Source organism: Panthera onca, chromosome A1 (genome assembly GCF_046562875.1).
Source record: "Panthera onca isolate mPanOnc1 chromosome A1, mPanOnc1 haplotype 2, whole genome shotgun sequence".
NCBI classification, from domain to species: Eukaryota; Metazoa; Chordata; class Mammalia; order Carnivora; family Felidae; genus Panthera; species Panthera onca.
The window spans coordinates 215885006-215898159 of NC_138339.1; the positions used below are offsets into that span (position 1 = coordinate 215885006).

Consider the following 13154-nt stretch of genomic DNA (forward strand, 5'->3'; position numbering starts at 1 on the left):
AACAACAACACCTGCCAAAAAATTCACCAATAGCCACTTGACAGAATAAATTAGTCCAAAAATGCATATAAGATGCTATGAATGGAAGATTTTCTTAATTTTTTTTTTTATTTTAGAGAGAGAGAGCAAGAGCAGGGGGAGAGGGGCAGAGGGAGAGAGAGAGAATCCCAAGCAGGCTGCACGCTCAGCCTGGAGCCTGATGTGGGTCTCATTCCCATGACCCTGGGATCACAACCCAAGTGGAAATCAAGAGTTGGACACTTAACCGACTGAGCCACCCGGGAGCCCCTATGAATGGAAGATTTAAAAATAAACTGTTACTCCTGCTACCAGTAGAAATACAGCAAAGAGCTTAAGTCCCAGTTTTTCTGCAATGGCAACCAAGTATTTAGCACAATGGTAGGTACTCTCTGAACCCGAGAGCTGTATTTCAGCCTAAAGCTGAAGCATTAATTTAAATTTTAAATGGTACAAGAGATGTTGAGTGCTGATTCTGTGGACCAAACAATATACTGAGTTTTACTGTAACAACAACAAACACTGACTTTAGAGATTATCTTTGTCCTTAACAAGCTGATAAAACTGTTAGGTTGGAAAGGAAACAGCAAGAATTCAATGCTATAAGTACGATAATAATTTCAGGAGGTACAAGGTGGCTCAGAAGAAGGAGAGTTAATTTTTCAGGTGTTTGGTGTTAGAATTCCTGAAGAGCAGATTGAGGGGACAAGACATTCAGGATACGGGTGAATGGGTGGTGGGCAGGTGTGAGGAATGACAGAAACAGAAGGATTGGAAATTAAGAAGTCAGATTGTTAAGTGGCTCCTCCTATCCTTCCTGGCCACTGTCCTCAGCCATATTTTGGATCTAAAGGTCAGGGAGAGAATTAGTTTTGAGATCCGAGGAAAGCCATGGGAGAAGTTTACTGACACAGAGTTGAGATTAGGTTTAGTGATGTCGAGTTCAAGTTTCTGAGATTATTCACTAGCTAGATCTCGCACATGGACTTTAAATTCACTCAGAAGGACAGTAAGAATCGGAGAGGAATAAAGAATTGTGAGCCAGGTTCCAGGGAGTTATCTGGAGGCCATTAGATGACAGTAAAAAGAAAACTCAAGAGTGGTTCCATCAGATCAGATCGCGAATTCAGGGGAAAAGGCAGTGACTGCAGATGATTTCCCCGCTGTCTGAAAGCAGAGGGTGACTCTGAAATCTTTCCATAAGCCAAAATGGGATAAAGTGAAGAGTATCCCCTACTTTCCCAGCACTTTTACATCAGCACCTGTTTTTGCTTACTGCAAGAAGGAGAGTTTTTGCTTTTATGAAAAAAGCCATCACCATCCTAATGCAGGTCTTTCATAAAAGTGAATGGCATAATGCGAACTTTAGGAAAGCAGGGGACACCTGTAGCAGGACAGGAGAATGTCGATCCACTCCTCTGGTCCCTTGGCACATGGAGATATGAAAGAAAGAGCAGGCTGTCTCCTTGATGGAGCTTCTATGAAGCAGTGCCCTTCACAAGTCACGTGTCAGCTAAGGTAAGGGGAAGCAGAAGGAAATCTGCGGAGGCCATAAGGTTGCAGGGTGCCCACTTTGTGTGCAGCTACGTGAGCATTCTCCTGGGCAGAGGTTCACAGGGAGGCTAGCACTGAGAAAAGCCAGCTGGCAGACAAAATGCTAAGCAAGGTGCGATGCCCCATACGTGTTCCTTGGGCTCCTATGATGGGCCAGGCGGGTGCTTGTCATGCCCGAGCTAGCCTTGGCCCTGCCTTTGCAGAAGTGGAAGGGATCTAAAATTGGTCTCTAGAGGATGAATGAGAGGCATAGAAAGAAATGACTGGCCTCAGGCTCCCCAAAGTGTAGAGTAATGGGTTTCTCCTAAGCTGAGACTGCACCACACTGAGTTAGAGAAAAGAGTAAGAGAGTACGATATATATATATATATATATATATATATATATATATATACACGTGTGTGTGTGTGTGTGTGTGTGTGTGTGTTTGTGTGTTGGTCTCTGCCCCACACCCACTCTGGCTCCTGGCACAGACCTTGTAATGCCCTGAATGATAAGAGCAATGAAGGCATCTTTTGTTCTAGTATTTGGTCCTTGACCTCAGTTCCTGACACAGAGCTTTGAAATCCCTTGAAATTTCCTGGGTGATAGCAGCGTCTTTTGTTCTCATGAGGTGATTCTTGGAGGGCTCCCAGCAGGAGCCTCATCAACAGAAAGACCAAGCCATGATTAGGAACTTGGAGGTTCCAGCCCCAACCATATCCTCCAGGAAGGGGAGTGGGATTAGAAATTGAGTTAATGATCTCTCATGCCTACAAGGTGAAGCCTCTATAAAAACCCCAAAGATAAGGGGTTCAGGGAGCTTTGGGGCTGGTGAACACGTGGAAAGTGCTAGGAGAGGGGTTCATCTGGAGAGGGCCGGGAAGCTCCATGCCCCTTCCCACAGACCTTATCTTATGCATCTCTTCTACCTAGGTGTTCATCTGTATCTTTTATGACATCCTTCTATAATAAACTGGCAAACAAGAAGTAACCTGTTCCTCTGAGTTCCCTCAGCTACTCTAGCCAAATGAAGCAAACCTAGGGAGGAGGTGGTGGGAACCTTTGACTTAGAGCTGATCAGTCAGAAGCACGGATAACAGCCTGGACTTTCAACTGGCATCTGAAGGGTGAAGGGGGGGGGGGGGTGGCGGCTGAGCCCTCACCCTGTGGCATCTGACTCAGTCTCCAGGCAGACAGTGTCAGAAGTGAGTTACATTGTCGGACACCCAGCTGGTGTCACAGAATTGCTTGGGATGGAGAAAGTCCCCATGCATCTGGTGTCAGAAGTGTTGTGCATGTGGTAGTCGTACGAGAAGAAAGGAACGGTGTAGGTTTTCTTTATAGAGACTTAAAAGCTAAGACTTCCCTTTGTCTTTGAGTTCTTTACTTTTTAAGTATAAAAATCTGCCACCACAAAAATCTGAAAGCTAAGGATTTCATTTTTCCTTCTACGGTTGTTAGAATCATTACGAAGGGCAGATGATCTACATTAGTTTTAGGCAGGCAAGGATGCAGCTTCTTAAATGTCCATTAACAAGAGTTTATTGAACTGTGTTGCCTTGGGCTACAAAAATCAGCCTCATGTTTGTCGGGACAAAATACTTGACTGTAAGGTTTTGGAGCCGTATCTTATTTCCCATGGTATCTCCAGAGTCTGGAACCTCATAGGCAGTTTATAAATATTTGTGGAATAAATACTTTAATCTTACAAAGATTCAGCAATTGGGGGTGGGTGGAGGAGAGCATGTGTAATAGGAGACAAGAGATGTCAATCGGGGAGGGATGACAAGTAGGGACAGCTTCACTAATATGAATTAGCCTTTCTTTCTGGTCCTTTCCAGGTTCAGTGATGGAAGGAAAAGAAGCGTGCTTTCCTGCTTGCTTTGCACGTTTCTTCCTCCACTAACTGCTGCTTCATTCATTACCTAAAAGGAATAAACCACCCAAGTTGAGGAAGGATCACTAAATGGCTGAGCTGTGTTAACGATCTAGTCCATTGAGAACTATCTTCATTTGGTCAGGGCGGTACCAGTGGTGGCCGGGAACTTTCCAGAAGGCTCAGGGAGGCTGCAGCTCCCATCAGAGGGTAAGAGCAGATGGTGAGGCAAAGGAAGAGAGGTAGAGGTGTTGTATCTGACAAGACCCAGTGGAGGCAGAAATATTTTCACTTTTGATGTACGTCATGGGTTAAGACAGATCAATGGAAGTGACTATCTTTTGATTTTTTTTTTAAACAAATCTATGTTGTGTGGCTGTATCCCTGTGAATACAGAGACAATCACCATTAGCAGAAGGACACATATTTTAAGTTAGTTTTCCAGTGGTAACGGCTCTTTGTATAAATCAATATAGAGAACATTTATGCCCATTTTATGGGAGCTGAAGCATAATTTTTACTGTATTCATTTATTATACAGCTTTATAGCCATTATAATTTTTGGTTTTATGCCATACTCTTTGTCTTATATATGGTTTTTTTGCTGCCAAGGCCTCCTTCAGGGACAAAATCTCCCATTATAACATATGAGAAAAATAGGATCTGCTCTGTAATGTTGTACTTCATGTTCAATTTCCAAGGGCAGAATACAGCAAAGATGTCTGGATTATTCAAATCAGAAGAGTAAGAAATTAATTGGGACTCAATTTAGGTAATTGCTTTAGTTCTTTCTTCTACTTAGTAAACATACTACAATTGCAAAATAATTCTTAATTATTTTCCAGTGTTTAGCCCTAGCCAGAAATACAGGAAGAAAAAGGTAGACAATCTTTAGGGTGATTTAAATGCTTGAAGTTACAGTTCCCAAACTTAAAAATATGCACAAAAGTCACCTGGGTAGCTTGTGGAATTTGTAGATTACCAAACCTCACCACCAGAGAGTTGAAGGCAAGAATCCTAGGATGTGACCTGGGAAAATGCATTTCATAAACAGCCCAGCGGATTCTGACACAGGTCGTCTTGGGCCACGAATTGAGAAACCCTAGTGTAAGAGAATGTGAATACTTACATGGCCTATGAACCACAAGCAGAAAGCAGGAGAGATCCATTCTCTGGCATGGATTCCACAGTCAATCCATATGGCATTTTTGGCTGTTTGTTCTTTTCTAGAAACCTGCCCAAGGAAAACCAACAACAATAACAAGAAACTTCAGGAAAATAATTTCCATCTATGTAGTGCTCGCGTTTAATTCTTTCAACAAATCTATGAAACACACATTGTTCTCTGCATTCCTTTGAGGATTTTCAAGGGACATTAAAAGCTGGTGTAACTAAAAGAGACTAGTTAAGTTCACGTAGCTGGTGAGAGGCAGGACTGAGGTTTTCAGTCAGGACTTCTGATCTCAAGTCCTCTTTGTTCCTCCACAATTACTTGTCATTCCACAGGGTAGAAAGGGTGGAAGGCAGAAGGGTAGAAATAAAGACCAGAACACTAGTATTTCAGGCTGTACCTTGACACTTCCATGGGGTAAAGGGGTGTGTACAAGGTGGGCAGCTTTCTGTGGGAGACTAGTACAAAGAAAGATGGGGAAAGGGAAGCCAGTGATGGGGTACCTGGGTGGCTCAGTCAGTTAAGCCTCTGACTTTGACTTCAGCCGAGGTCATGATCTCAGGGTTCATGAGTTTGCGCCCTGCATCGGTCTCTGTGAAGACAGCTCAGAGCCTGGAGCCTGCTTCGGATTCTGATTCTATGTCTCCCCCTCTGTCTGCCCCTCCCCCACTCATGCTATGTCTCTCTCTGTCTCTCAAAAGTAAATACATGTTAAAAAAATTCTTTTTTAAAGATAAAGGGAAGCCAGTGATGCCAAAGACAAACTTGGACTCCCTGACCACTTTCCCCAGGGTGCATACTTTTTACATATAGACTATTCTCCTATTTCACACAAAAAGAAGCATACATCTAAGTTCACACAAAATTATTACCACCAGGTCGAGGGACAGAGACCTTGCTCTGATTCATGGTATAGGGAGCTAACGCAAGCTGCCAATTCTGGAATCAGAACTCCCAATTTGCCCTCAGTGATAGACTTTGGTGTCTTCAGAAGTATTCCAAAAACAGCTCCAAACAAAATGAATCACGGTTCATTTGCTTTTAAAACTTAGTCCCCACGCAATTTTAGGGTATGGAAGGGAGAAGAGTGTCATTAAGATTAAGCAAATATGTGGAGTTGAAATTTCAAAACAAGAAAAGGAGAGAGTTACATTTTTATTGCCAGGGGGGTCTGGGTGGCTCAGTGAGTTAAGCATCGAACTTCAGCTCAGGTCGTGATCTCATGGTTCATGGGTTCGAGCACCGCATAGGGCTCTGTGCTGACAGCTCAGAGCCTGGAGCCTGCTTTGGATTCTGTGTCTCCCTATCTCTCTGTCCCTTCCCCACTGGCTTGCTGTCTCTCTGTCAAAAATAAATAAACATTAAAAAAATTAAAAAAAAATTTTATTGCCGTCTATAGCCCTCAAAGAGGCTTTGTTCTTAACTAACCTGGAGCTAGTGATAATCCAGTAAGAAAGCAAGGGAGAAAGTCCAATGGCATTGACTGCAAAGAGAGAAATAGTACAAAGAGAACTTTCTAGCAAATTTAACCTACTCAATTTAAAGGGAAACCTTGGGTTGTCTGGACTAGTTACCTGACTCAACTCTCTAACTGTGCCAAGCAAACTCTCTTGGTACCAGTCCCAATGTTGGAAAGATGAAGGAACCCCAAAGACTTCCAGTGTGTGCACACCCTTGGTCAAGTAAGACTGGGACTGAGGCATGTGGGAAGCATGGTCTTCCAACATATAAATCTAGGACCCAGAAACACAAGTCCTAAAGAGTACACACAACATGTCTGAAAGCGAATGTCATGGGTGTGTATACCACAATTACATGGATCCAATCGGATCGACCAACTCAGCTGCCAGGAGGACCCAACATTTCATATGTCTGCCTTGAGTCTCTACTGTAGGTACTTGCCAAAACAGATGAAAACCCAGAAACCCCAACTCAAAATCTTAACTTGAGATGACAAAGACGCTCACCTATCACAATTTAGATAGGTAATGGTGGGAAACTCTATGTAAATTAAATGTTATTAAATCCAATGTAATTTCCTAATGCTTAATTTTTTTGTCTAGACCTTCTTTTTAATTATTTTTTGAGGAAGGGTTAGGGGGAACAGCTAAAACAAACAAACAAAAAAGAAATGCAGAATTAGAAATTAACAGGCAGGAATTAGTATGATTTCATGGCTCTCAAAAATTCTTTCTGTGGCCATAGTCGCTGACCTTTACTAAGACCAATTTATTCAACTAAAAATAAATAACCAAATGGACAGCGATTGGAGCAGAAGTTATCACATTAGTCCTACTGCCCAGGCCCCCGACATAGCCCTGGTTCCTATCCTTCCCTTGGTGTGGTTGTTAAGCTGTTTCTTTGGTTCCAAAAACTACATCCGGGTCAATTCAATGTTTGTCTAACAACAGATTCCTCTGTATTTGTTTCCTCCTAAGTAAGGCAGTCAGAGGTGCTGGTGGTAGTGGTGGTAAGTAAATAACAGACTTGAGAAAAATAATCCAGACGACTCCCTTATTTTATGAAGGTAGCCACTGAAGCTCAGGAAGGGGTGGGGGCCAGAAGGGCAGGGAAGATGGGTGATGGGCACTGAGGAGGGCACTTGTTGGGATGAGCACTGGGTATTGTATGTAAGCGATGAATCACAGGAATCTACTCCCGAAGCCAAGAGCACACTGTATACACTGCATGCTCGCTAACTTGATAATAAATTATATTTAAAAAAAGGAGAAAAAAATAAATGGCTTATCTATGTCACATAAACAGAGAGAGTGGATTCTGAAAATAGGCTTTTCACTATCCCATCCATCCTGCATTAGTAAAGGAAAAAATGTAAGGGTAATAACTAATCCCCAAATAGCTGGATATTAAAACCGAGGAAGACCCATAATACAAATATTTCCATAGCTCAAAGAAAAATATGCAAGTTATAACAAGCACCATTGGAGAAGTAACACATTCTCCAAAGTGGATAGATCAGCGACTGCCCCCACAGCATACCTTTAAAACATAAAGTGGGTACTTGTCGTATGAGGATCCAATGTGGATTTTTTCAACCATATCAGGATAGTTTTCAGTTATAACTTCAATCCAAGAATAGATCTATCAAAGCAGAAACCAGCAGTCAGTCGCAGAACAAGTTCAAAGCATTTTCCTGGCCCAAGGAAGGAGACAATTTCATCAAGGCAAGGTGATCCCTTTAAAACCTTTGCATAAGGAAAGAATAAGGAACAAAAACAGTTGGGGCAGGGTGTTTCTTCTGCTGTTTCGGAAAATAGATAAAATTAAAGTTTTGAAAGATATCAAGGGTTAGAGAAAGAGTAGAAAAGGACTGAAAAACAGCACAAAGTAGGAAAAGTTAATCTTAAAATTTTTTTTAATATTTATTTATTTTTGAGAGAGAGACAGAGACAGAGACAGAGACAGAGGGTGAGTGGGGGAGGGGCAGAGAGAGGGGGACCCAGAATCATAAGCAGCTCCAGGCTCTGAGCTGACAGCACATGATGTGATTCGGGGCTGGAACTCACGAACTATGAGATTATGACCTGAGCTGAAGTCAGACACTTAACCAACTGAGCCACCCAGGCGCCCTGAAAAAGTTAATCTTTAAAGTGTATCTCCTGAAAGTGATTTTTAAAGGCTCATTACATTGAATCCCTGCCTCCATGTGTGAAATCTTTCCCATTCATTCATGAGTTCACATTTATACAGAACCTTTTTGTTATTTTTTTTAATATTCATTTTTATTTTTTTTTAATTTTTATTTATTTTTGAGAGAGAGAGAGAGAGAGGAACAGAGAGAGAGGGAGACAGAGAATCTGAAGAAAGCTCCAGGCTGAGTTGTCAGTACAGAGCCTGACATGGGGCTTGAACTCACAAACCGTGAGATCATGACCTGAGCCAAAGTCAGACACCTAACCGAATGAGCCACCCAGGCGTCCCTAAGAACAGTAACCTAAAGAGGCCCTGGGCACTGTCTTTGTACAGGATAAATCGCCGTTGTTCCCCACTAGAGATCTGTGCCCTCACAACAAGATGTGTAAAATGATAGAAGGCAGGGGTGAGGACAATCTGCAGGAAAAATAGTCTCTCGTTTGATTCAGGACCTTTCTCCTGGCTGCAAGTCTAGTGGTGTTTGTGATTCTGTCCAGATTACAGTGGAAGGAAGAGACAAAAACTCCCGGACCTGACTTTAGGCTAGTGTCCACTTCAAATCAGGGTTTGAATGACGGAACTCGGTCATGTTTGCAGACCAACTTCTCAGGGGCCATGCTTGTATTTGTATACCTTCTGCAATGGGAGTGACCAACCCTTGGCCTTATTTCTGGGACCTTATCTAGAGGTAATTTCAAGTTGACGGGACCTGGAACACCGTGGATCCTCTCGAAGTAGCATAACTAGGGTAAGTGGTTGTCCTGTGCTGGGGATTAAGATGCTCTCCGAAGGCCCACCTGTCACCAAATACCAATGCTGTCCGTGCCTGCAGTGTTGGGCATCTAACCGTCAGAGATTTCCTCGCTGGGCCTCTGTTTACCATGCTACTCTTCTAAGGCACGAGTGCATCTGAGACAACTACTACATGAAACTATTTTGTGTTTCAGTATTAATGGTTCGGTACATTTCCTCCAACCAGAGAGGCTGTGTTGTGTGAAGGCAGCTTTACAGGAAACTGTTCATCTCACAATCTAATCTGAGCTAGTGAAGGTAACACCCTTTGAATAACTCTCTTCTTTTGCCATTTGTCTTAAGAAGTTATTTTTTGGCCGGGGCGCCTGGGTGGCTCCGTCGGTTAAGCGTCTGACTTCGGATCGGGTCATGATCTCGCAGGTTCGTGGGTTCGAGCCCTGCGTCGGGCTCTGTGCTGACAGCTCAGAGCCTGGAGCCTACTTTGGATTCTCTGTCTCCCTCTTTCTCTGCCCCTCTGCTGCTCTCTCTCTCTCTCTCTCTCTCTGAAAAATAAACATTAAAAAAAAAGAGAGAGAGAAGAAGCATTTTTTGGCCCTTTGTTTTTCTCCCTACAGTGGATCCTAGTGGGAATCAATGACAAAAGAACTCTCCTGCCCACCAGGTGACCTCGCGGTGAGGGCTGAAGGAGAGATCAATGCCGAGGGCAAGGGCGAAGGAAGGACTTGGTGGAATTTCCTGAGGGCCAGATGGCCATGGATCCTATGAACCCTAAGGATTGAGGGGGGGAGGGAGGAGAGGTCTGCAACGTTTCCTGGATTGTCACTGTTATGAACTGAATTGTGTTCTCCTCCGAATTCATACACTGAAACCGTAACCCCCAGCGCCTTAGAAAGTGACTACATTTGGAGATAGGGCCGTTAAAGAGGTAATTAAGTTAAAATAAGGCTGCTGGTGTCGGCCCTCACCCACCCTGCCCGGTGTCCTCATAAGAAGTGGAGATCAGGACATAAACATACGGAGGGAAACCAGGGATGTGCACACAGAGAGAAGGGCATGTGAGGACACACTGCGAAGGCAACCGTCTACAAGTCAAGGAGAGACACCTCAGGAGAAACCACCCCTGCTGTCACCTTGATGGTGCACTTCCAGCCCCCAGAACTGGGAGAGAATACATTTCTGTGGTCCAAGTTACCCAGTCTGGGGCACTTTGTTATGGCAGACTAATAGTCATGTCCTTCCCCCCCACCCCTGCCCCATGTCCTTCCCACTCTCTCCTGGAGACAAGGTAAGAAAAAGTCACCTTTTTGAACAAAATCATGAAAAAATATTCTTAAAATATTTAAAAGTACTTTTTTCAGGCATTCCCCTCTTCCCATCGAATTCAGCACAGCAGTGATTTTGTAAATCACACCCACCGAGCGTCTCGATCTCCGGCATCAGATTGGGGACACTGGAGGGGAGACGTCTCAGGGGAATAGAGACAAGGGAGGAGAGACAAAGGAGGGGATGCAATTTTAAGATCCCCATCAATCAGTCAGGCACATGGATTCTAGAAGCCGACCGAGTTCCGGTTTAACTAACTGGAAAGGAACAGATGCTTTTGAAGATTAAATAGCAAATTGATTCGTATTTCTTAAGTCTTAGATGTCTTAAAAACATGGATATGGTCCTTAACAGTTTCTGGGCACCTAGCCAAAGATGATAAAAATACTTAACATTAGGCAATACAGCAGCATACTCCGATGAAGGAATAAAAGGTATCAAGGGATTTTTATTACTTGGAGCATACTATATAAAAAAGAAAGTCCTCTAAGGAGTTTACCCTTTCAATTAACAATATGAGGAAACGGTTCTGAGAGTGTTACATGAAAGGTTACAGCCGAACAGCAGCATTTTTCTCAGGTTCCCTGTAGCAAATGGGAACCTATAAGTACTGATAGGGAAAAAAATCAACTTCTTAAAGATTAAAATACAGCGGCGCCTGGGTGGCTCAGTCGGTTAAGCATACGACTTCAGCTCAGGTCACGATCTCACAGTCCGTGAGTTCGAGCCCTTGGTCGGGCTCTGTGCTGACAGCTCAGAGTCTGGAGCCTGCTTCGGATTCTGTGTCTCCCTCTCTCTCTGCCCCTCCCCCGTTCGTGCTCTGTCTCTCTCTGTCTCAAAATAAATAAACGTTAAAAAAAATACAAGTGGTATTATCATCAGTAACATTATTCATTTAAATAGATTCCTCCTAAGGGGAATAAAACGTATGTATTTACCATGAGTGAGTATGAGTGAGTAAATTCCTCTAATTCAGTGAGAGAAAATGTAGCAATTATTCAGTAAGAATACGATCAGGGTAAAAAAAAAAAAAAGAATACTATCAGGGTAATAGTCCAAAGACACATGATTAGTTAGACTGTTAATTTCTTTGGGATAGTGTCAATAAAAAGGCCCTATATTTATTTCCTGTTGTTCCTTTGCGTGTAGTGTTACTGCTAGCAGTTAGAGACACTCTCAACTCTGGACAAACAGCCTGCTTACAGGCAGGGTCCTAATAGAATGCAACCTCCCCAGGGAAGATATCCACAAGAGGCTAGGTTACCACCGTATAATCAACCTAATCGTAATTTTTTTTTACTCTCTTCCACTAATTCTGTTTTTTAATAATATCCCATGGTTGAAATGGCCATGCTAATTAAATTAAAATAGTGATTTTGGAGAGCAACGTAATGGCTTACTTCATTTAGCGAGTGATACTGTTCGTAGTACGAGGAAGAGGTCCGGGGGCTGACCGTGTCATTGGCAGTCTGCTGTTGAATAAGATCTGCCACTTCTTCCACCAGGATGCTGGGGGACGAAACAGAGGGACAGCTGATTTCCAAACAGGACTCTGATTCTCCCACGGCCCACTGCGGGTACAGCAACAGGTGAGCATGGGGGAAAAAATTCACTGAGAAATTTAACAAGGTAAACTTCATCAAGGTGCAAACAATAACCCCTCACGCGGTAGCAAGCTGAAATTCACAGACCTTCTTGGTGGAACCCACATGACAGCTGAGAGAAAGTGGCTCCTGTGTGATGTGTTTTGAAGGCCCCCCCAAACTCACCCTTTCCTCACCATTACCAACATTCCTTGACTGTGATTCGTCAGTGTCTTTAAGGTTAATGGACAACTTTCTTAAATCCAGACTAACATTGTATTATTCTGTTTTCAGTTGAGGACCAAGGAGAAGCAGAAAGCCTTTTCTTTTTGTTTTTCATCGTGACAGCCACTGACCTACACCAGATGTTCTGCATAGCCAAAGATGATCAAGTCTCTAGAGAAACAGAAGCACAGGGAAAGAGAAGGTACCAGAAAGGCAGCTTGTTTAATTCTCTTGAGAATTGCCACACCGTTAACTAGGCAAACATTTTAAGTGAATTAAGCTGTTGCATCGCCTGGGATGAACAGTTTGAAAGTTAGCTATCACTTTAATGTTATTCCCTTTTTTGGAGGGGTCAGCGGATAAAAGCCAAGGCTTTGACATCAGAGAAGTCTGAGTTCAACTCTTTGCCCTGTTATGTTCTATGTGTTATGATCTTGAGAAATTCCTTTGTGAGTATGAAACAGTTTTTTCATATCTGCCTAATGAGGATAGTATCTATCTTACAGAGGTAAATAAGAACTAAATGAAGCAATGTGTAGAAGGGCTCAGCACAGTTCCAGGAAGGCGGTAAACACCTATAACATATTACTAATAATCATCATAGTGTCTTATCCAAAGGCTGCCCATTGATAAGCGGGAGAGAGCTTGGCCTCCAGGAATGCTAGCGTAGCAGGTGGAATCCTGGCTCTTGAACAGCGGACATAGTATGGAGACGTTGAACAGGAGCATCCGAGAGGAAGGGGGTGTGGCGTCTGGACAGAAATTGCCTCTGATACAACGTTTAGTTTGGCCCAGACGTTCAGGAATGTTCACTGACCTTGCGAAGCAAGGAAGGAAGCCGAATCGCCTTCAGCAGCTGCTTTTTCAAGAGATACCGCAAAACCTGCTAAAGTGAATGACAATTTTGCTCCCCAGGTCTAGGCACAGAGCAGAGGAACTAAAAAAAGGAAGGAATAAGGAGGAACTATAGGAGGCTCCCCAGATCACTGAGTCTGAGTCATTTTCAGGCAAGAGA

At 43.2% G+C, this 13154-nt stretch overlaps 1 protein-coding gene across 1 annotated transcript in view; it reads right to left on the minus strand.

Moving 5' to 3' along the window:
• The window catches only part of CPB2 (carboxypeptidase B2), a 49781-nt gene that overhangs the window by 20438 nt on the left and 16189 nt on the right, over nucleotides 1-13154 (minus strand). Inside the window, exons 4-6 of the mRNA XM_060637172.3 lie at nucleotides 11732-11840; nucleotides 7602-7703; nucleotides 4560-4664 (exon numbers count right to left, since the gene is read on the minus strand). Of these exons, the coding sequence (XP_060493155.2) occupies nucleotides 4560-4664; nucleotides 7602-7703; nucleotides 11732-11840 (316 nt within the window). The remainder of the gene's footprint in view (nucleotides 1-4559; nucleotides 4665-7601; nucleotides 7704-11731; nucleotides 11841-13154) is intronic.